Source organism: Ovis aries, chromosome 11 (assembly GCF_016772045.2).
Source record: "Ovis aries strain OAR_USU_Benz2616 breed Rambouillet chromosome 11, ARS-UI_Ramb_v3.0, whole genome shotgun sequence".
Taxonomy (NCBI): Eukaryota; Metazoa; Chordata; class Mammalia; order Artiodactyla; family Bovidae; genus Ovis; species Ovis aries.
The window spans coordinates 28,623,345-28,647,848 of NC_056064.1; the positions used below are offsets into that span (position 1 = coordinate 28,623,345).

Sequence of the window (24,504 nt, forward strand, 5' to 3'; positions counted from 1 at the left end):
ACCTATGATAAGCAGACTTTCTATAGAACCAATTTTCTTACAAATATACTATCTTTCAAGGAAGGAACTGGCTGGTAATTGAGTTAAATGCAAACACATGAATTAGTACATTCACGTCAGTACCCTTAGCAAAGGACTGAATTGTCCTCTCCTCTGTGCTTAAACCATTAAGAACCTCTATTAGTAAAATAGGATGAGGGCTTTCCTGGTGGCTCAGACAATAAATAATCTGCCTGTAGTATAGGAGACCCAGGTTCCATCCCTGGGGAATATCCCCTGAAGAAGGGAATGGCTACCCACTCCGTATGCTTGCCTGGAGAATTCCATGGACAGAGGAGTCTGGCAGGCTACAGTCCATGGCATTGCAAAGAGCTGGACATGGCTGAGTGACTGACACTAGGATGGTAATGCTAGAGGACTTCTCCATGCTTTGCTGATCTATTTATGACAGATGGCAGACAGATGGAAGTAACTTATTTGTTCATTTATGATAGATAAATGGAATAGTACTATAGCAACAAATGAACTCACTGCTTAGAGAGATGAAGAAAAGTGGAGCTTATACAATCTGACAGGTGCAGCCCCCATTTGGGATGAGCAACCACCGACTCCCAGGGCTCCATACGGGGTAACCTTTCTTGAAAGCCATTCCACCATGAGCCTCCATGACACTATGACCACAAGCTAGCACCTTAGAACCTGTTGCTTTTCTCTCCTTACTTTGTCTTCCTTAGAGAGGAAGCTGGAGTGAAATTTCATTTCTGTTCCTGACAAGTGAGGTGACATAATGGGGCGCCTCGGCCACTCTGGGCTTTGTCTCTGACAAACAGTGATAATGTCGCCTTCACGATGCTGTGTGCTGATTAAATGAAATGACGCAGATTAAAGGGCTTAGCACCAAGCAGAGGCCTTTGATCAACACCAGCCTCACTGAAACTCAACTATTCTTATGCTTCTACCCATCGCCTCTTCACTGAAGCTTCTCACTTCTCTTCTCTGTGGTCCTGTCCTCTTGCTGAGCTCTGGTACCTTGTGACTCAGATTTCTCACTGGCATCTCTCACTGAATGAGTCCACAATGGACTTAGGACCTCCGCTCCAAACCAGTGACTCCCCCCTCCCCCATTCCCCTGACCAAGACCACTCAGTAAAAGTGCCATCAGTCTCCTGCCTCCGTTCCCTTTTCCTCACATAATCCTACCGCTGCATCTTCCATTCCAGCCCCTGTACCCTCAGCCACATACTCTAAGCACCAGAGCCTGCTGGGTAGGCTCCTAACTTAATGCTCCATCTCTCCCAAGCCATCTTGCCTGTGGGTTTGAAAACTGATCTTTCTCTAGCCAGGTTCATCACATCAAGCCCTGAAATTAAAAGGCTTCACATACGGCTTTTTTGTCCCCCAGCCTGATATTTATGATGGAAGAGGAGCCAGCTCTCTGGGTGTGCAGAGGACATGTCCCTGTAGGCTCCATAGGCCCTGTCCCTGCATCCTCAAAAAGCACTGAGCCACCTCACCCCGTGACCACATAAGGAGGGCCCAGGGGATAACTCGATAAGAGAACAAAGCACTTTTCAAAGCAGCTTCAAAAACTGAAGATTTTTTATTAAGTTTCTTAACCTAGTGTTTAGTAACTACAATCTAAATCAGCCGCAGACCACCCTCAATTGCATTAAACTGTAATAATCCATAGACATTAAGCTACTTTAGGTGCTCTGTGATATTAGAGTCATTTAACAAACAATCAAGCCTTCAGCACTAGTACTCAGTGGCAAATCTGATCAACGTCAGACACGTTCTTACCGTTTTGCTCATCTAGTTCGTTCCCAATTTCCTGCCCCATTTGTTTCTGGCGACTTATGATCGAGGAAAGGGCATCGAGGCCTGCATCCTGTTCTGAAAGAAAAAGTACGGCAGTTAACTCACTAAAAACCTAAGGGAAACAATTTAGGTCCAGAAACAGACCCAGGCATGGAACACAGTTCAATACATGATCAAAGTAACATTTGAAATCAGTCAGAAAAAAAGAGAAAATAGTTAACAGTATTGGAACAAAATAAAACAGTTAAATACCTACACTTCAGACCTTAAACGAAAATAATTTCCAGATGAATTAAATTTTAAATATTATAAATGAGTAAGACTTGACTACATAAATGTTTACACTTTCTGATAATAAAGAGCATGTAGAAATCAATAAGACAATCTTCCTTTTTTTTTTTTTTTTTAAATGGGCAAAGGATATAGACAGGGAATGCACAGAAGAATAAAAAAGAAAAAAGACATAAAAGTTCCAACATCACTACTAATTTTTTAAAGATATCAAAGAATAATGAAGCTTTTTTCTGACTTATCAGATTTGTAAGCATTAAAAAGATTGCTAACACCCTGGGCTAAGTAAAGTGCAAAGAAGCTCCTAAGTACTAAGTCATGGGGGGATAGTTAATGTATCTTTCTATAGAGTGAACTGTGCTAACTTCTATATCTACCAATTCTGTGTCTAGGAATATATGCAAGAAAACATTTGGATGGTATGCAATGATGTATTGGATTGGCTAAAAAGTTAATTCTGGTTTTTCTACAAGGTGGCACAGAAAAACCCAAGTGAACTTTTTTGCCAACCCAATTGATACAAGGCTATTCCTTAAAATACTGCTTCCTCTGCGGCTTTTCAACTTAATGCTTCTTAGCTCCAAGTTCTCCCTTATTTTGATTGCTCTGAGAAAATGGATCTGGGTCCTTTAAATAATTTTTCCTTCACCAGCTTTGTCAGTGGAGGAAACTGCAGAGACACTGCAGGAGGGAACGAATTTTCCTTCCTGGCTCCAGCCTGCCCTCCGGACAGGCTTCTGGGTGCTGACAGTTCCTTCCGTGCGCAGTAACCAGCGGCACCCCAAGGCAAGCAACTTCTCCCAACACACCCCCTCCCGGGGCAGGTTTAGATCAGAGGGCCACCAGTTAGATGCCTCCCTGGGCACATTATTTCCTGGTCCCCTGCTTGGCACCAAAGCAAGCAACTTCTCTGCAACCCAGTGAACCTCAGCTGCACCCCCTTCAACCTGATCTGCACCTCAGCCCTGGGGTGGCAGGGGTGCCCTGTCTCTGCACAGGAGTGACTACACCTTCTACCTGCTAGTTCTCTCTCTTCACTTCTTGCTGGCTAATCCCTCTTTACTCTAGCCCCCTGTGATAGTTAATAATTCTGTACACTAAATTTTCCTTATTCAAACTGTTTTCTCCTGACTGGGCCCAGATGGATGCATCTGGAATAGTGAAAAATTAGAGACTACCTCATGCCCGAACACAGAGACTTAGCACATAGAGTAAAACACTAAATGGCCATGAAAAGTGATACTTTACAAGTATATTTTGATTTCAAAAGAAGTTCATGATAACATTATTAAGTAAAAAAAAAAAAAAGTAGAATACAAAACAATATATACAATAGTAAAAGAATATTTTTGCTTTTAAAACACGTGTTACTTTTTGGGATCTCCCTGGCAGTTCAGTGGTTAAGACTCTGTGCTTCCACTTCAAGGGCCGTGGGTTTGATCCCTGCTTGGAGAACTAAGATCCTGCATGCCACATCGTGTGGCCAAAAAATCTTGTTTAAATGTGTTATTTTTCTAGATTTTAAGATTTTCAAAGAGGAAAGCACTCAAGGTACTCAAGATCTTTTCTTTAAAACAGTTTGTTTTTAACTCTAGGCAATCTCCGTCTCTTTGTACTTTTTTCCTTTGCTTGCAGGTGCACTGGAAACAACACTCCAAGGCTGAGTCAAACGACTCTTTCCACCAAGCACTCTGCCATTCGCGGCTTCACTTGTTGGGGTTTTCAAAATGTCTGTTTCACATGATGGCTCATCTATAGAAGCGGAAATCACAAAGGTCTTTCTGCCCAAGATCACATTAACATTTCCTTGCATAGTTTTTCCTAGGTTTTTTTTTTTTTTTAATGGAATTAAGCCATTACATTTAACTTGTTAATTCATCTGGAATTTATTTAAACTAATGGTGTGTGGTAAGGACCCTTTAGTAACATTTTTTGACACGATGCGCTTTTTTTTAACCATACAAATGACCTGCTGTCTCTAGGGATCATTCCATGGGACCATTTTATAGCAAAATCACTTTATAATGAGGTCCTTTTGGTCTTCAGTAACAACCTCTTGGATGGACTCCAAGAAAAATCTATCATCAACCTAGTGCTGCTATAGGATGACCGATGTTACTGGAAAACTCCAAACGCATCTCCCAAATAATCTATATATACAACTGGGGTCAAGTGTCAGTATGAATTAAAAGGTAAAGCAATATATAAGAAGAAAAAAGGAGATTCCTCTATGATCTTCAATTAGGAAAAAAACAAAAATCATCAAAGCCCTGGAGCTGCTTTACCTATCACAGACACAGATTATAAATGAAAAATACCTATATTACACTCTTTTCACTTAACCTCGACTCATTACCTGCCTCAACCACCTAAAGGTTATCTTGCTAATGAGAAACAGAAAGAGGGCTAAAAATTCTGCTCCACTCAAATCATTTCTATAAGAACTTAGTACTTCCTCTCGATGTTTAAGTGCTACAGTACAGTTTCATCCCATAATTCAGAAACACAGATGGCCCAGATAACAGAGATGCTGTGCATGTAATAATAATGACTGTGATGACCTGAGCTCCTGCAAGTCTTAAAGCAGCATTTCTTAAATGGAGGTGGTACAGTCATCTTAGAGACAAGGAAAATAAATGCTGCTATTTGCAAAAATATCAACAATTATCAAGACCCATGCAGAGAGTTAGTCTGGAACCCTGTAAACTATTATGATACCATAATGACAGTTCATTACTATATCCTGTCCTACCCAATGTACAGCCCAAGGCTTTATATCACAACAGATGATCTGTAACACACCATACTCTATTAATCATAATTCAATGTTACTATGGTATTGACTTTAAAAAATTGAACAACCGTTGCGCTACAAAGAATAATTACCCCCTGAAGATGTCCACCTCCTAATTCCAGGAACCTCTGAATATATGACCTTACAGGGCAAAAGAAACTTTGCAGGTGTGATTGAAGTTAAGGGATTTGAGATGGGAGATTATTCTGGATTATCCAAGGGGACCCAGTGTAATCACATGAGTCCTTAAAAACAGAATCCTTCCCAGCTGTGGACAGAGAGAGTTATGAGGAAGGGCCAGAGAGATGCAACGTGCTGGCACTGAAGACAAAGAAGGGGTCCTTGAGCCAAGGGATGTGGGTAGCGTCAGGAAGCTAGAAAAGGCAAGGGAATGAATTCTTCCCTGGAGCCTCCAGAAGAGAACCCAGCCCTGCCAGCACCTTGATCTGTATTGCACTTCTGAGCTGCAGAACTGTAAGATGATAAATCTGTATTTTAAGTCATCAGTTCAGTTTAGTCACTCAGTCGTGCCCAACTCTTTGCGACCTCATGGACTGCAGCATGCCAGGCTTCCCTGTCCATCACCAACTCCCGGAGCTTGCTCAAACTCCTGTCCATTGAGTTGGTGATACCATCCAACCATCTCATCTTCTGTCATCCCCTTCTCCTCCCACCTTCAATCTTTCCCAACATCAGGGTCTTTTCCAATGAGTCAGTTCTTCACATCATGGGGCCAAAGTATTGGAGTTTAAGCTTCAGCATCAGTTCTTCCAATGAATATTCAGGACTGATTTCTTTTAGGATTGACTGGTTGGATCTCCTTGCAGTCAAAGGGACTCTCAAGAGTCTTCTCAAACACCACAGTTCAAAAGCATCAATTCTTTGGTGCTCAGCTTTCTTTACTCTTACATCCATACATGACTATTGAAAAAACCATAGCTTTGACTAGACAGATCTTTGTTGGCAAAGTAATGTCTCTGCTTTTTAGCATGCTGTCTAGGTTGGTTAAGTCATCAAGTTTGTGGCAAAGTAATGTCTCTGCTTTTTAGCATGCTGTCTAGGTTGGTTAAGTCATCAAGTTTGTGCTAGTTTATTATAGCAGCAACAGAAAATTAATACAATCATTTTTTGAAAAATCTCTTCAGAATGGTTAGGTGTTTGAACACTTCCTGTCTTAAGACACGCAGAAAACCCATCTTCTAACTAAATGTCATATAATTGTGGGAGGATGATCTGGTGGCTACAGATTAAAAATAAAGGGAAGGTCATCATAATGTACCATTGCCAAAAATGACAGACATGACTCTGATCAAGCCACTAAATCTAACTACCAATTTACAGAAAATATGCAGGACAGAGGAATACATTAAATAGTAGATGGGGAAACAAATAGCAAGCCTAGATGGTGGGAAACTACAGGGCAAAAGCCCTTGTTTTGTCAACAAACTGTCAAGAAAAAGAGAGTTGGCAAACGCATATATTGATTAAAGAAACTTAGGGGACATATCAATTAGTTGCAATGTACAGACTATATTCAGATCTTGAACTGAACAACCTAAAAAGAAAAAAAATCATTGGACAATCAGAGAAATCTGAACATCAAACAATCTGGCTGGATTATTTGGTTATATAAAGGAATAAAGCTATGACAAACCTAGACAGTGTATTAAAAAGGAGAGACATCACTTTGCTGCTAAAGATCCGTCTAGTCAAAGCTATGGTTTTTCCAGTAGTTATGTACAGGTGTGAGAGTTGGACCACAAAGAAGGCTGCATGCCAAAGAATTGATGCTTTCAAATTGTGATGCTGAAGAAGACTCCCAAGAGTCCCCTGGACAGCAAGGAGATCACACCAGTCAATTTTAAAGGAAATCAACCCAGAATATTCACTGGAAGAACTGATGCTGAAGCTGAAGATACAATACATGGGCCACCTGATGTGAACAGCTGACTCATTGGAAAAGACCCTGATGCTGGGAAAGATTGAGGGCAGGAGGAGACAGGGCAACAGAGGATGAGATGGTTGGATAGCATCACCAATTCAATGCATATGAACTTGGGCAAACTCCAGGAGATAGTGAGGGACAGGGAAGCCAGGCATGCTGCAGTCTATGGGGTTGCAAAGAGTCCAACACGATTTAGTGACTGGACAACAAGAATCTTTTACAAACATGCTTAAGAGATCTATTCTGGAATACTCACCAGTGAAATGGTATAATGTCTAGGAATTGCTTAAGAAATAATCCCGGGGATGGGAAGGTGGGTAGACATATAGGTGAAACAAGACGGGCTATGAGTTGATAACTGTTGAAACAACTGATGGATCAGATGGAATCATTAGCCTACTCTCTCATATGTTTGAAACTGTCAACAGCAAAAAGTTACCAACATTTTAGTGAGCAAATAAAACCAAGGAACATTCTTAAGAATGGCAATCTTGCCCTTGACTGAGCACATGGCAAGAGCCCCAAGGGCTGAGGCTGTGTCTTCTTTTCCTATGGTTTTGCCCCACTTCTGAGCTCAACTGGTGGAACAGATCAAGTATTTGATCAATGTCTTTAAACCAAGGAATGACCACAGAGGGCCCTCTAGGTCTATAGAAGAAATAAAGACAGTCTCTGCGATATATGTATGGAGCGACTTCTGGTCAACACTAGCCAGCCCTCTGAGTTTAGGTAGCAGAAAAAGTAGCTGAGGCTGTGTTGTCCAGTGCCCAGAGAGGAGCGATGGAAATTCCCACATCTGACATACAGGAACTTTCCCTGGAGAAGGGGAAGTAAGAAACGAATGAGGAGAAGATGAGGTCAAGCTGGGTAAAGTTAATCACTACATTGGAAAGACTCTTAGAGCAAGTTCTAAGAACAGATGTTTTTGTTTAAAGATTTTGGGGGAAGGAATCTTGGTCTAGGTGGCAGCTGCAAGAAAGGGTATCTTGAAAGAGAGCTGTCTGTGATGTTATGAATCCAGGGGTTCAAAGATGAGCCACTTGGATGATGCCAAGGTACACCACAGCCCTGCCAGTCACTTTCCCCACCACTATTTCAACGGAAATACTTACAAGACCTAAAAACACAGAAACCCATAACTCATCCACAGTCTTCTGCTAGAATCAAGAAACAACATCTGTACACTATGGTAAGAAGAGTTGGAGCTAATTAAAAGCCCCAGCAACAGAGACCTCCTGAGGAAAGGCTAAGTGATACACCTTCTTCCAGGTCCGCCATCCACCACCTGACTCAGAGACAAAGGTCTTTACCGACCAAAAAGGCAGTTTCCCTTGTTTTATTTCAGGGATTTGGGGGCGATGGGCATGGGGTAGGGGTGCTGTGCCACATAGCTTGCGGGGTCTTAGTTCCCCAACCAGGGATGGAACTTGGATCCCAGCAGTGAAAGCACCGAGTCCTAACCTCTGGACCACCAGGAATGATCCAGTTACCGTCATCACCTCACCCATCTTCTGCCAAATGCCCATTTGTGCTTCAAATTATAGCCAGGAAGCATAGAAACTGAGGCCGTCTAACTGGCAGTAAGGAGGCTTAGCCTCCAGGTCAGGAAAGGAAGGCATTCATTGCCTTGAGTCTAAGCTCCACCAGAAACCTGTTATTTTAGGATGATTTTCCAAGTGTTTTCTAAAGGTCAACGCAAGTACAGAAAGGCTAACAGATGCCACAGGCAAAGTTAGAAATGACCCTTCGTGGTTCTGTAGTGCAGGCCTGGCCAGGAAGCACGGCCATGGCAATCTCAGCACGCATATCCCCAAGGTTCTTGAGGCAGAGAAAAGAGTAATGAGGGTTTCATGTAAAGAGAACTTCTGTTTTTGTGCTCATCCTTGAAAAGACAGCTTGCTCGGAAAGCAAGGAAGGATAGAGCATTTCAAAACACAAAGGGAAGAGCAGAAAAACATTCTGACCTGTAGTAAGTGCTCCTCTCCTCCATTCCTTCACTCCCCAACCCCACCCCATGAACCCCAAAGGCCAGCCGGCTTCCAAAGGGTGGGCATCTTAGCGAGGATGCTCTCACTGTGGGAGACTCAACACACTTACATGCAGCATCCTCTCACACCCAGCCCACAGCGATTTCTGAATGAGGCACCTTGGCAGTGGCAGAGATAACTCCTCTTGACTGAAAACAGCTTTTCTTGGCAAAAAAAAAAAAAACCAAAAAACAAAAACAATGCCCAGAAACTTCATGAGTATTAGCTATCAAGACATTCCTTTCAGGAACCATGAATCCCGAAAAGTAAATCACTGCAAATGAACAGCTGGGCTACGTGCAAGGCTGCACTGTTCTCAGCTTCTTCACTTTGCTTCAGACATGATAACAGGTGAAATACCATGGAAATAAAGTGATTCAGGAGGACCAGGACTTCATGTGCTAGATAATTTCACTGTGAAAACGGAGTTCAAAATAGAGTTAGACTTCTGCTTCTGGACAAGAGGGGCTGACAGGGAGCAGATTTACTTCTGGCCCCAAACAAAGAGAAAACAAAACAATACACAAAACCACAGGCAAAATATACAAAACAACAGTTTCAAGATGCAGATGTCAGGAAAGGAAGGGCGGTGATCCCTGAGATCTGGGAGACAAATGAGAGGAGCTCAGTTCCAGATCACTGGCTTGAGAGTCCCAGGCCATGGCGTGGGGAAGGTGGATCTCAGGTGGCACCCAGCAGTCTTCCCAGACTGAGGAGAATCCAAAAAAGGAAAAACAGGTCAAGGTGGCTCAAGTATACAGGGCACAGTACCAGAAAGCAGAGGGTTGTGCAGGGAGAAAATGGGAGATTTGCACGGGATCCACCCTGAGACTTCAGGCAAGTGATGATCAGGACACACGTGTGAGGAAACTGACTGAGGCCAGGGAAAGAACCACCTGAAAACCTTAGAGGGAATAACCCTCTGAGTTCACAGGAACTAGACATAAGACATAACCAATCAAAAGACGTAACTCCTAATCCCCACTCAACAGGTCATCGCATATCACAGAGAGTACACAAAACCGTTCTGGCACAGAAGTGAGAGAGATAACCTCTGGCCTGGAGTCTGCAAACGTTTTCTACAAAGGGCCAGACGGCAAACATTTTGGGCTTTGTGGTTCGTCTGATCGCTGCTGCAGCTGCCCCAACCCTATTTTCATCATAGGAAAGCATCGGTCAGTAATACATAAATGAATGAGTATGGCTGTGCTCTCATAAAACTTTATTTATGAACACTACACTTTTGAGTATTACACAGTCTTTTTTCTTTTTTAACAAGTCATGAAATACTCTTTTTGGGGCTCCTTTCAATCGTTTAAAAATGGAAAAACCATTTTTAGCTTGCAGACCATACAAAACCAGGTGGTGGGCCAGATGTGGTCCTCAGGCCATGGTTTGCTGACCCATGCTCTAGAATAAACACTGCTCTGGTCCACCTGGCAAAGCAAGACCCAAATAACTGCATCCCAGGAGAGGGAAAAAAGAAAATCTCAAGAATATTTTTAGAAAGAAATATCTAGTAACCAAACCAAGAAAAACTCACATCTGGCTTTCAAATGAATTATTCCCTCCATAAGATTAGAAACAAGGCAAGAATGTCTGCTTTCATCATTCCAACACTGTACTGGAGGTTGTAGCAAGCGTAATAAGGCAAGAAAGAAAAATAAAAGGCATGCAGATTGAAATAAAGACACAAAGCTACACCAATTAAAAGACAAAGACAGGGTAGATCAAAAATTCAACTACATGCGGCCTCAAAGAACCTCACTTTGAATATAAAGAAACCTCACTTTAAATATGGATTAAAAGCAAATGAATGGAGAAAGATAAACCACAGTAATAGTCATCAAAAGAAAGCAAGAGTTGCTACATTAATTTCAGACAGAGCAGACTTCAAAGCAAGTAAAGTTATCAAGGGTAAAAAAGGGTATTATATAATAAGGGGGTCAATTCTCCACGACAACATAGTAATCCTTAATGTGTACGTACCTAACAACTGAGCATCACACTATATGAAGCAAAAAAAAAAAAAAAAACAATAAAAATGCAAGGAGAAACAGATAAAGCCAGTGAAAAAGCTGGCTGAAAACTCAACATTCAAAAAACTAAGATCATGGCATCTGGTCCCATCGCTTCATGACAAATAGATGGGGAAACAATGGAAACAGCGAGACTTTGTTTTCTTGGGCTCCAAAATCACTGCTGATGGTGACTGCAGCCATGAAATTAAAAGATGCTCGCTCCTTGGAAGAAAAGCTACGACTAACCTAGACAGCATATTAAAAAGCAAAGACATCACTTTGCCAACAAAGGTCCATCTAGTCAAAGCTATGGTTTTTCCAGTAGTCATGTATGGATGTGAGAGTTGGGCCATAAAGAAAGCTGAGTGCTGAAGAACTGATGCTTTCGAACTGTGGTGTTGGAGAAGACTCTTGAGAGACCCGTGGACAGCAAGGAAATCAAACCAGTCAATCCTAAAGGAAATCAGTTCGGAATAGTCACTGGAAGGACTGATGCTGAAACTCCAATACTTTGGCCACCTGATGCAAAGAGCTGACTCATTGGAAAAGACCCTGATGCTGGGAAAGATTGAGGGCAGGAGGAGAGGTGGGTGACAGAGGATGAGATGGCTGGATGGAATCACCGACTCAATGGACATGAGTCTGAGCAAGCTCCGGGAGTTGGTGATAGACAGGGAGGCCTGGCATGCTGCAGTCCATGGGGTCGCAAAGAGCTGGACACAACTGAATGACTGAAACTACTATCATAGTTGGAGACTTCTACACTCCTCTCAGAAATGGACAGATCTGGCAGAGAGTTAAATTCAATACCAGATTTATCCCTAAGTAGTTCATGTTTTTTTGGTCTCTTATTAATGACATTTATACCTTCCTACTCCTGGCTGCGGCTAGTATATAAAAATACAAATGATTTTTGTATACGGATCTTGGATCACGCAACCTTGCTAAACTCACTAATTAATAGTTTTGCGGTAGGATTTTCTATACTTGGGTAGACTCTGTAGGATTTTCTATACAAATGGTCAATGCCATCTGTGGATAAAAAAGGTTTTACTTTTTTTTTTTAAAGAGACTTTTGTTTTTTACAGCAGTTTTAAGTACACTGCAAAATTGAGAGGAGGGTACAAAGAGTTTCCATATAGCTCTTTCCCCACACATGCAGAGCAAAACATACGTCAACATGTAAATGTATATGCAGACTGTTGTCAATTTATACAAGGGATTACTACTCTGTGATGTTAGAGAACAAAATACTGACCCATGGAACAATGTGGATGAATCTTAAGATAATTACCCTGAGATAAAGAAGCCAGACCATGCCACCCCTGAACTCACAAAGAGCCCATATTGTATGAGTCCATTTATACAGAATTAGAGAAAACAGAAACGATTTTATAGCAACACAAAGCTATCTGGGTATGTGGGGAGGACAACAGTAAGAATTACCAACAGAAATGAAGAAAACTATCAGGAGTAATGATTATGCTTATTATCTGGATTATAGAGATGGTTTCAAAGGTGTATGTATATGTCAAAGCTTAATGAATCATACACTTCATATATGTGCTATTTATGATGTCAGCTAGACCTACATAAAGCTGTGTTTCAAACAGAATTAGCAGGAGTAACATCTGCAACACTGACATCAAAAAATGTCTATCATACATATTAAGTAAAAAAAAGCTGTAGAAATATCTATATTATGATCTCACTTATGCAAAACATACATGTGCTTATACTGAATATATAGTATGCATGCATGTACATACAGAAAAAAGCCTGAGGAAATATATATTGTTAATCTGTTTACAGTTTGAGATCGGAAGAATGATACAGAAAAAGCTTCTCATTTTATATATCCCTATATTGTTTGAATGTTCTATAACAATCATGCATTACTTCTGAAATTAACAGAAGAAATTAGCAGGTTTTTAAAAGCCAGCTGGGTAAGATGAACTTGAAAGTAAAAACCAAACTAACTTATATACAAAAAAAAAAAAAAAATATGGAGCCTTTTCTTTGGAGAATGAGCCCTAATCACGGAGAGGAGGAAGAGGCCCATGCCTCGAGTCACCTGGGATGACCAGACTCCGAGCTGCACTCTGTCCCTCTCCCAGGAGAGAATCCCTACTTCCACCAGCTACCTGGATGGATGACAGCATCTGTCTAATCCCCAGGTACCCTGAGGCACAGAAGCGCCAAGAGCCCTCTGAGACCAACCGTTTTCCCTCCGATTTTCAATGGGTATTGGGAACATCCGAGGCTATGGTAAAAAAAAAAACCCAACCGGATTTCTGAGCCCACGCCCTTGGGGTATTTGGTACCTTGGATAATTTTCTGCTGCTGTTGCCGGATTTCATCAAAACCCAAGCCTCTGGTCTCCTCCGGCTCCTCCAAGAGCCAAGGGTTGGGTGCTCCTCGCTTGGCCCCTCCAGTCATCAGGCTGGACCTAAGAAGAAGATTGAATGCGTTACATAGCTCAAAAAATCCAGCTCGGCCGCAAATCGCTCCCACGGGGGCAGAGGGGGCCAGCCTCGCATGCTTTGAAAATTCATTTCGACCGCAATTTATTGCATCCTTGGTTTATGCCAGCAACTGTGTTCAGGGCTGGAAGAGATACGAGGATGAATAAGGCCCGAGCCTGGTCCCCAGGAGAATTACAGCTTGTGAAGGAGACTGTGGCGACACTTAATACTCTTACTAATCCTCCATGATATATTTGAGTCAATAATCATAAGTGAGGGTCTTAAATTTCAGAAAATCAAGGCCAAATGGAAGTGGCCTTTCTATTGAGACAAAGTTTGTCTCACGGGCTAGGTGGCACCAAAGGCACAAATATTATTTCTCAAGAAGATATAATGTTGCCGTGACAGCTTATAGCATAAAAAATGACCACTGAATTCCATATTAGAGGGAATCTGGCTACTCACAGAGAGAAACACATGTAGGTTTCAAAACCAATTCAATGAATACAACCGAGCATTTATAACACAAATTCTGAATTATCCGTCTTAATCTTGACTCCCTCTCGTAACCCACACGGCTCCTGGGATATTATGTATGAACCGTTGCAAACACGAGTGCCAAAAACCAGGGCGGTGGGTCAGAGGTGAATAAAGCAAACTTGAAGTGCATTTATCACCATGCTCTTCCTTTCAAATTAGCATGCTGCACCCGAGTGGCCAGCAGACTCCTCAAAAGTTAATGCTGGAATGTCCCACTTGCAGCCCTTGCCACACATAGAGCATAATTTTAAAAATTCTTAGGGGGGAAAAATATAAGAAAATTGTCTTAGTATTCTCAAAATCAGACAATTTGAATCAGAGCCTTCAGTAGTTAAAATCTAGTTTTAAAATACCTATCAGAGGGGCTTCCTTGGTGGCTCAGTGATAAAGAATCTGCCTGCTAAAGCAGGTTTGATTCCTGATCCAGGAAGATCCCACAGACTTGCGGGGGCAACTAAGCCCAGGCGCTACAACCACTGAGCCTGTGCTCTAAGAGAGCCTAGAGCTGCGACTACAGAAGCCCGAGCACCCTGGAGCCGGTGCTCCACAAGAGAAGCCAGTGCAGCTGAGAAGCTCACACGCTGGAATGAGAGCGTAGTCCCCACTCTCTGCAACTCGAGAAAGCTCTTGATGCAACGATGACCCAGCACGGCAAAACACAAATAAATAAAATTAGGTACTAGAAAAAAATTTTTCAAACCTATTGGAGAATAAAAGTACAACACAGGCACAATTTAATATTAATATCAGACACACATCAACCACCAGACATACAGCAAAGACTTCCCAGGGCTAAATTCAGTCCTGCAGAAGTCCTAAACGCTGGAAGAACTGTTTGATCTCACTTTCACACAGTTCAATAAAAAAGCAATAGTAAACTACAATGCAGTTTCCCAAAGTGGTAATTGGTCCCTAATGCCTTCTTTCTAAGCTGACTCCAAATTTTTGGTTCAGTTTTTCGAGGCTGAACTATCACTTTCTCCCTTTTCCCCTCCCTTTTGCCCTCCCCCTTGTGTGTCTGTACTTTGCTGATGCCTTAAATCTGTTGGGAAGTTCAACGAATGATGGATATGACTTTACTAACAAGAGTAGGTAAAATCGCAAGTGCCGCTGTGGGCGGGAGACTTGATTTTCTTTTCATTATCAGGTGCTAAAACCTAACATTTAGGATAGATGCCTATTAGTACTATTCTGGGTAAGAAAGTAAGTCTATGAAAAATCTTAAATCTTAGAGTTTAAGGAGTTTACAATCAAATGGAAAAGAGAAACTAACCACACGTGAAGGAACTCTTAAATGAAGTAAGAGAACAGCCAGCCCTGCATCCCTGGGCAATTCCAATAACCTCTTCAGCCTGGTTTTCTCAGCCACAAGACAAGCAAACCAAGTGGGTCAGTGGTTTTCAGCCTCCACTCCAGCCCCACTCTGGAGAAGCACGCCACCCTCATTGGCGGTGGGGTTGGCAGGTGAGCGGGAAAGACTCATGTTGGAGGTGGAGGCAGGTATTCTTCATAATCCTGCAGAAGACGTCTTTATATCTTTGGAAATCACTGAATTCGAAGACCTTTAAGATCTTTTAAGATTTAAGACCTTTAAGATTCTTTAAGATCCTTTCAGTTTTAATGGAAGTTTTTCTCATTATAGCTAAATTCCACAAAGAACAGAGGAAAAAAAGACAACTTCCCCACAAAGCCCATTCTCCTCTGCCCCATTCTTCCCAATTTCAGTTCAAGACGACCACAGAATCACCATCAGCTCAGGCCCAAACCCTTGAATCAACTTTGACTCTCTGGTGCCTCACAGCATTGAGTCCACTAGCAAATCCTTCGAAACATACCTAAAATCCTGCTTCTCCTCTGCTCCTGCCCCTGGCACTCCCGCCTCCTGCTTCTGCTCCCACCCTCCACAATCTACTCCCCACCAGCTGCCAGAGCCACCACCGTAGATCATGTTTCTTCTGCCGCAGCCTCTCGGTGTCTTCCCATCACCCTTCACGTAAAACGCAACATCTTTAACCCATGACATTAGCTCCTTTGTCGTTTCTAGGACACACTGAGCTCACTCCTACCTCAGGGCCTTTGCATCTGCTACCTCCCCCGCCCCCCGCCCCCCACCCCAGCTAAGGCTCTCGTCACCCGTGATGATCGCGTGGCCTTGTTCTCAGGCTCATTCTACTCTGCTCGAATGTCGTGTCCTCAGAGAAGCTGCCCCAACGGCTCCCTCTAAGACAGTACCCTTCCCTGTAACTTCTGGGCTCTCCTCCTCCTTGGCCTGCCTTGTTTTTCTTTACAGCACTGAAACAGCCAGCAATTGTATGCTACACATTTATTTTCCTGTCTCCCACTCTGCACGGTAAGCTCCAAAGAGTAGGGACTGTCTTATTCATCACTATATCCTCAGTGCCCGGCAGAATAGGCACTGGAGAAAAACAAACAAACAAAAAAAGTTGAATGAGTTAATTTATTCAGCAAAACCCACAACTGAATGAATGAAATCAGTAAGACGAGAAGCTAGGCAAGTGTAACCTAACACAGTGGCCCTGTGTGCTGCCATTTCAGTGGCATTTCACAAACATGATCTCATCCGAATCGTTGAACAGGCCTGTGTATACGTCAGAGCAGGTATTATGACAAGAAAAATCAAGGTAAAGAGACATCATGTCACTTTCTCAAAGTCACATGCTTCGTGACAGAGCTAAAGTTCAACCCACATCTTCTGACTCCAAATCCAAAGGCCTTTCTTTCTACCATCTCAGCGAAGGTTTCACGATGGGCAAGGAGACCCCACACAGGTAAGGTTGAGTTTTATGAGGATCTCATGGAAACACACCCCAGGAAAGGATAACAACATGAATAAATGATTTCTCAGCAGAAAATATGTGCCATCTACATGCCCAGCATGAAAGTGGGGAGGGGGTAAGATACCGAGGAAGGGGGGCCTGGGTCTAGCAGACTTGCTTCCAAGGTAGGCGGCCAGAGGGAGCCTCCACGTCTTCCAGCCTCACACTTCCACAATCTTGTGATCACAGCTTTCCACTGGCTGTCCCTCATTCTATAAATCCTCAGGCCTTCTTTCCTGTTCACAGCCAGACTTCCTTCAAGAATGGCCCAGGCTCACCAGCTCTGCTTCCTGACCCTCAGGATTCACTCTTCAGCCCAGGATCCGACTCCACCTCCGGAGCTCTGCTAAGACTCTTCTCACCAGTAACCTCCTTGCTGTCAAAGCCTCATCCGTTTTCACTTTGCTGGTCCTCCAGGCCTCACTGGCCACTGGTCACTGCTGACCTTCTTCCCTTACCCAGGAAAGCCCTCCTCCCTCGGCTCCTTTCACACCCCTCTCTCCTGCAGCATGTCCTCTAACTTGCAGGTGCCTCTTCTTCCATCTACCCTTTAAATAGTGGTGTGCCTCAGGGATTCTATTTAGATTTTCTCTTCTGGCTGTGGAGAAGGCAATAGCACCCCACTCCAGTACTCTTCCCTGGAAAATTCCATGGACGGAGGAGCCTGGTGGGCTGCAGTCCATGGGGTCGCAAAGAGTCGGACACGACTGAGCGACTTCACTTTCACTTTTCACTTTCATGCATTGGAGAAGGAAATGGCAACCCACTCCACTGTTCTTGCCTGGAGAACCCCAGGAACGGGAGAGGCTGGTGGGCTGCCGTCTATGGGGTCGCACAGAGTCGGACACGACTGAAGTGACTTGGCGGCAGCAGCTTCTGGCTGTATCGTCTCTCTGGGCTGTGTTATCTGTTCCTGTGGTTTCGGGCTGTAGGGACAGACACTAGTAGTGCTTAGACCATGGACCTACACCAACATAAATGCAGTCAGTCATGGTTCATTCCCTTCATCATGGTGGTGGATTCTTACTTGGGGGCGCCCTGCCCTAGCAGGGCACAATCAGAATCTGGGAGTGGGGAAGGAATGGCACATAAACAGTTCAAAGCAAAAAAAGAAAAAAAAAAAACAAAAACCACATATCAAAATCCAGGCAAAGCAGGTCCCTCAACTGTTCATCCTTTCAAATTTCTCTGTACCCACAACATCTCCCTACCAGCTCGCTCTCTCTGCATTTACAGCTTTTCCTTTAGGAATCTCGAGCTGAGAACTCCACTCCAAATTCAACACACCCAAAGTCAAATCCACTTCTTTCACCCCATAAGCAGTTTCTTCTTCCATCCTCTCTGTTTAGCAGCATGGCTGCCTTCCCGAGTCACCTGGACCGTTTTCCTTTCTTCCCACCCCTGGCCACATTTCATCAACTCCCAAGGCCTCTGCAGGAGGTGGCCCTCAAGTCCATGCCCTGTGTCCATCCATGTTGCTGCTGCCTCAGCTCGGAAAAGCAAATCTCCCGTAGAAGATGCTCATGGCCTCTGACTGGCCCCCTTGCTCCCAGTCACCCCCATTCAAATCATCTTACATTCTGCTGTCACAGTGATCTTTCTAAAACAGATTTCTCCTATTTTTTTTATTTTTGGCTGCACCACTTAGCATGTGGGATCTTAGTTCCCCAACCAAGGATCAAACCAGTGCCCCCTGCATTGGAAGTGTGCAGTCTTAACCACTGGACTGCCAAGGGAAGTCCCAAGAGCTCGCCTATTTTAAAACTAGCACTGCTTTCTAGAAGCTACAGGTTAAGTTTAAGCTTTACAATATGGCCCCAGTGATATATCGGCTATGTCACCTCCCAAAACCCCCTTCCACACCTATGGACTGCTCACCAGGTCTCCAGACAAAGGCACGAACTTCCACACTCACATGCTTTTGTATGAGTCTGGAGGGTCCCCACCCCCACCCCTCTGTCCATCTGGCAAAATTCTATTCGTCCCTTAAGGCTCAACTCAAATGTCACTTCTGCTGCTTAGTCTTTCCTGATTCCCATCCTCACCCCCCTCTTCCCTTGAATCAATCACTCCAGGGCGCTCCCGTGGCACCTCGCACAAAACCTCCGACGTGGCATTTATCAAGCAGGGTTGTAGTTAGTTATTTACTCATCTGTCTCCCTTCCTAAATTATGAACTCTGGAAGGAAAGAGGCCACATGACAGTCATGTTTCTATCCCCAGGACCAGTTCCTCTGAGTATGCTGGAGAAGAAGCATTCAGAATCCGTTTGTGAAACAGAACTAGGAAACCTACTGAGCTCTTTAAGCAACAGAGACAAAAAGAGAGGGGTATTTAACATTTATCTTGAGAGAATAAAAAGAAAAAAGAAGAAAGCAAAAGGAAACAACTGCTACCTGACTTCAAGAGTTTAGCAGCAGACACAGATGCTGTTCAAGCAGATGGAGGGAATTTTAACTTGAAAGGGAATTCTGTCACTAAGACACCTTGCAGCTAAAACCCCTTCTTGGAAGGACGATGAAGGAGTGTTTCTCCTTTGAAAAGTAAGTTATAGAAAGAAAATGCTGGGACTTCCCTGGTGGTCCAGGGGCTAAGACTCCACCCTTCCAGTGCAGGAGGCCCAGGTTAGAGCCCTGGTCAGGGGACTAGATCCCACAGGACACAACTAAGAGTGGGCACAGCCAAATAAGTAAATATTTTTTTAAAACGGAATGGAAATGCTAACTACCATGCTCCCCCGATTAGCATTGAAATGTTTTTAAAAATAAATCCATCATTTTTATTCTATAGTCTTTCAAGATGGAACTTATTTAATGGAACATGTTTAATAAATGCAACGTTACTAAATACATTAGATATGTCTTAAAAAAGATTTTACCAAAAGGTTTCATAGTCCCTTCTGACACTGCAAAAATATTTCATTTTTCTCCCCAAAAGTGAACGATGCATCTTATTAAGTTAATATGGGGGAGGTGCAGATGGTCCGCATTTTTCTGCTGACACATGTTGCTGAAGCTCGTCAGAGTTCACAAGGAGGATGTTCTTATCAACCAAATGGAGCACTGAAAAAGCAGTGAATTCCAAGAAGCCGCTTTTCTTAGCATTTCCAAAAGATGTCAAAGTAACTACATAAAATGTTTGTTTTGTCTGGAAAAAAGCAGTGTTTGAGTATTCACAGGCCACAGAGAGGTTCGCAGTCAGGACCAGAGATGGTATTTCTAGGATGTCAGCGAACTGAATTGAATCTGCAGAGCTTTGTAACTAGACTTGCCTGTAGGTGTGAAAATGCTACTGTGGTATGAAAGGGCAATTCCTTCCTCAAAGCTTTTTCAGTGAGTTTCTTTCCATGAATATAAAGATGTACAGAGGCTCAAATTTCAATCAGAAATAGTTTCTCTGGCATAAATTCTTTGGAGGCAAAAATCTGGCAGCAATATCCAGGCTGGCTTACACTGAGGAGGGGCCACAGTCAGGGAGGTAGGCTAGCGCCATGTAGGCAGAAGGGGATGGCAGTCAGGATGAGGGGAGTGGCAGGATGGGACAGCGGGGATGGGACAATTCACCCAGTCATCCAAAGGAAAGCTCCACAAGTGCTGGTGGGCAGAATGACTACAGAGGATCAAGACTTCCAAACTGGGTGACTTGGAGAATCGACACAACTTGGGGATATGTTTCATTTCCTTTTGGGATTTTCTCAAATTGCAACGTAACTCCCAACAACAACCCCAAAGTAAAGCTGTTCCGTCACAATCATGAGCTGGGGATCCATGGCTGCTGTGGCTGGCTAGGCGCTAAGTCGGGTTTGACTTAGCCCGCCAGGCTCCTGTGTCCATGGGGTTTCCCAGGAAAGAATAGTGCAGTGGGTTGCCATCTTCTTCTCCAGGGGATCTTCCTGGAGGATTCTTTACCACTGGGGAAAAGAATTCTTTACCACTGAGGATTCTTTACCACCAGCTTAAACAACAGCTCAGCAATTAAACAGAGTCCTAGTTCCTCCTCAAGGGATACATGGAACTACAATCTGACACACACCTATGAGTTCTTCAGCAGAAACCAAGACGCCCCACCCAGGTGGAAGATGGGGACTACATGCTGACCACAAGTACACAGACCCCATGTTGACAAACTAGCAGGCTGATGATTAAGATAATCGAATATCACTCTGTTACTGCAATACTAAGTGATCAGAAGAAAGTCCACGAGCTACTTGTAGCCGCTATTTGCCAGACAGCTCACTTCTTTAGGTCTGGTACTCTGTCTAGTTCTTTCTGTATCATCTACCTATTCATCCATCCATCCATTCCTCCCACACACAAATACTGAGACCAGCATCAATCTAGGGGCTTGGCCAAGAACAAAAGAAACCTGACCTCAGAGAGCTGGCATTCCAGGGAGAAGAAATGCGTAACACTGACTTCTGAAAAGTAAATACTCATTTTTCTTTCTGGTTAAATTGAATAATCTTTATTCAATTAGTTTAAACTAATTAGTATTAGTTCAGAACAATAAGAACTCAAACAAGAAAAAAATCGCTTACACATCATCCAAGGAAAGTCTCACTGCAGAACCTAAAGATCTACTGCAATCAAACAATTTGCTAATTTTAAACCACTCTCAGTTTTCCCCTATTCACTCTTGGCCAAGTGTACCAACAGGAAGCTTTAATATTATATTTAAAATTTAATAAAACAGTTGGCTAACTTGGTGGCTCAGACAGTAAAAAAAAATCCACCTGCAATGCAGGAGATGCAAGTTCCATCCCTGGGTCGCGAAGATTCCCTGGAGAAGGGAATGGCAACCCGCTCCAGCATTCTTGCCTGGAGAATTCCAGGGACAGAGGAGCCTGGTGGGCTACAGTTCATGGAGTCACAAAGGGTTGGACACAACTGAGCAATAAACAGTTTATAGAAGAACACAAATGGAGGGTCGAAAGGCCATCAGAAATCATTTTGGCTTCATTTCTCAATTTGAAATGAGAAATTCTTGAGTCGTCCAGGCAATCTAAAATCAAGCAAATGAAACCAAAGGGAACAATTCTTTTGCCTTAAGTGTGAATGTCATGGTACCTGAAAAGCAGGAGGACAACAGGAAGGGATAACACACAAAACCTAAGAATTCTAAGTGTAAGAGGAATTAGCTGCTCCGTCAAATATCTGGTGGCTGAGCGCCATCTGCTGGTGAGCAATTGAAGTTCAACTACAAAATGAAAAGCAATCCAATGATTACCATGTGTTATAAGCAGCTCCTTGCTTTATAATACAGCGCAGTCTTGAAAGTACGTTTAGGAACAGAAAAAGGGAAAGTCAGCGATATGTTGAATATGGTTTTCCTTCATTTCTCTAAATAATGTTTTGAGTGTAGAGATTTCATACTTCTTTCAATTCACTTATTCCTCTCTAGCCTGTTTTAACCTAAAATACTATTTATAAATAGCATTTTGAATTTGTTTTCACTTGGTATTTCTTTGCTGTCTGGCTCTCAACACTTTCTTAGGAGAGGAACTACCAGGTTGCTGCTGCCAGCTCATGGACAGACTACACTGTACCATACCCACACGGTAGTAACTGGGCACCTTCACTGACTTGAGCAACATGGGGCTGCAGCGTCTTAAGATTTACTTAGCTCTCAAGGCCTCTGGGTTGACTCCCTTGATCAACCATCCAAATCAATGCTAATGGTAATGAAGGATTATCTGTTTGGCTAACAGGGGTTTTCCTTTCCTAACCCACAGAGAAAAAAAAATAATTGGACTAAGCAACTACAGAGATGTCTTTAAGTGATAATCAGTCTTACAAGTACACACCTACCTGAAAAATCTCAAAGGACTATGCTGTCAAGTTTGAGACAAAAGAGCGCTATTGAAACATCCTACTTCGCAAGTTCCACATTAGGACTTCCCTGGTACTCCAGTGGTTAAGAATCCACCTGCCAAAGCAGAGGACACAGGTTCAATCCTTGGTCTGGGAAGATCTCACATGCTACAGGGCAACTAGACCTGTGCACCACAACTATTGAGCCCATGGTCTGCACCAGGAGAAACCACTGTAAGAAGTCCACACTGCAACTAGACAGTAGCCCCCACTCGCTGCAACTAGTAAAAGCCCTCACAGTAATGAAGACCCAGCACAGCCAAAAATAAATATAATTTTTAAAAATGAAGTCTGTAAAAAAAAAAGCTCCAAGACATATAAAAATTATAAATGTAAATACCCTTTGACCTTCTAAGAACTTAACTAGAGATTAAGACTTTCACACTATGAAACCCTTTATGTATAAGGATATTTACCATTGCATTTATGTAACAGAAAAAAAAGTACAGGTATTAAGTACATACATATGTACACAATCTAATAGAGTGGAAACAACACACATATTAATAGACTAATTCAATAAATTATGGCAGCACATACAATGAAATATTATAATGCTACAAAAATCAATGATAAGACTTTGTGTTGGTTTGGGAAGATCTCCAGTATATTCAGATGATAAAAGAACACTGTAGGATAATTTGTGTAGTATATGACCATTTGTGTAAAAGATGGGGGGAAATAAGAAAATATATTCGTATCGGTTGGCATATACTTAAGAGAACCCTGGAAAGATAGACCAAAGATTATTAATGCTGATATTTATGTTGCGGGTGGGACACAGAGGAAGGGAGGCTTTTCACTGAACATTGTTAAGTGCTTTTAAAACAGCTCAGCTATGTGAATATATGACTTAAGCAAGACACACCCTCCTTCCTCTCCTATGGCTGTTTGGAGTCTGGGAGCTTTTTTTAAAAATTATTTTTAAATGGAGGATAACTGCTTTACAATACTGGGTTGGTTTCTGCCATTTATCAACATGAATCAGTCATAGGTATATGTATGTCTCCTCCCTCTTGAACCTCTCCTCCCACTCCCATCTGTCTGGGAACTTTCTACAAGCATCCTCAACCGCAAGAAGAGTCAGTCTGAAGACAAAGACACAGCAAGGACATAGCTGACTCTGGATCACCACTGGCTGTAGAATTAACCACCTCCCTCAATTCTTTAACGTGGAACTTATTATACGGAGCTACTTTTCCTTATGTAAGAGGTTTTGAGTAGAATCATCGGTTCCTCATGGCCGAGGGCATCGTGACTGGGGTATTAGCGCCTGAGCGAAACCAGGCGCCCCTTTAGCTGAAGGTAAGAACAAGAAGCACCATCTTCTCCGGACCTTTCAGGTGCTTTACTTGGGCCTCCTCCTCTGACCGCTGCAGACGTGACCTCCTCTTCTAGTTTCCTTGTACATGCCCACTGGAGCTTAATTTCTCTGTCCTGTGTGTGTTTCCCCTGCCCGAGTGAACCCTTTCAGAACACGTATGACTGTACAAAAGGAGAACACACCCCACCAGGGTCACCTCTCAGCCCACCTCACGCGCCTTTATTAACTTCTGATTCTAATCTCTGCTAATTAAGTAGGCAGACTATGTCCCAAAGTTATTTACCTCTTCAGCAAACCACCCAAGATAATCAGTGAGGTAGAGACAAGCAATGTGTTGCCGCAAGTCCCATTTCCTTTTCTTGTGAGTCTAGACAAGACTACATTTCCCAGCCTCCCTTGCAGGCAGATCAGAACCATGTGACTGGTTACAGCCAATGGGATGCTACATATGACACGCAGGGGACGGCACATGAGAGGGATGTGAGACCTCTATGCCTTCTCTCTTCTCCTCTCACAGTGAATATGGAGGTCCTGTGTGAAAACAGCACAGCTGTAAGATGGGAAAACCTGCTT

The 24,504-nt window shown here is 43.0% G+C and overlaps 1 protein-coding gene across 6 annotated transcripts in view; it reads right to left on the bottom strand.

Annotated features, from left to right (window-relative positions):
• The window catches only part of STX8 (syntaxin 8), a 197,844-nt gene that overhangs the window by 141,120 nt on the left and 32,220 nt on the right, over positions 1 to 24,504 (bottom strand). For all 6 annotated transcript variants that reach the window (XM_015098651.3, XM_027974897.2, XM_015098649.3 and 3 more), the window contains 2 exons: positions 13,221 to 13,345; positions 1,801 to 1,893 (listed from right to left, as the gene is read on the bottom strand). In XM_015098651.3, coding sequence (XP_014954137.1) covers positions 1,801 to 1,893; positions 13,221 to 13,345 — 218 coding nt within the window. The remainder of the gene's footprint in view (positions 1 to 1,800; positions 1,894 to 13,220; positions 13,346 to 24,504) is intronic.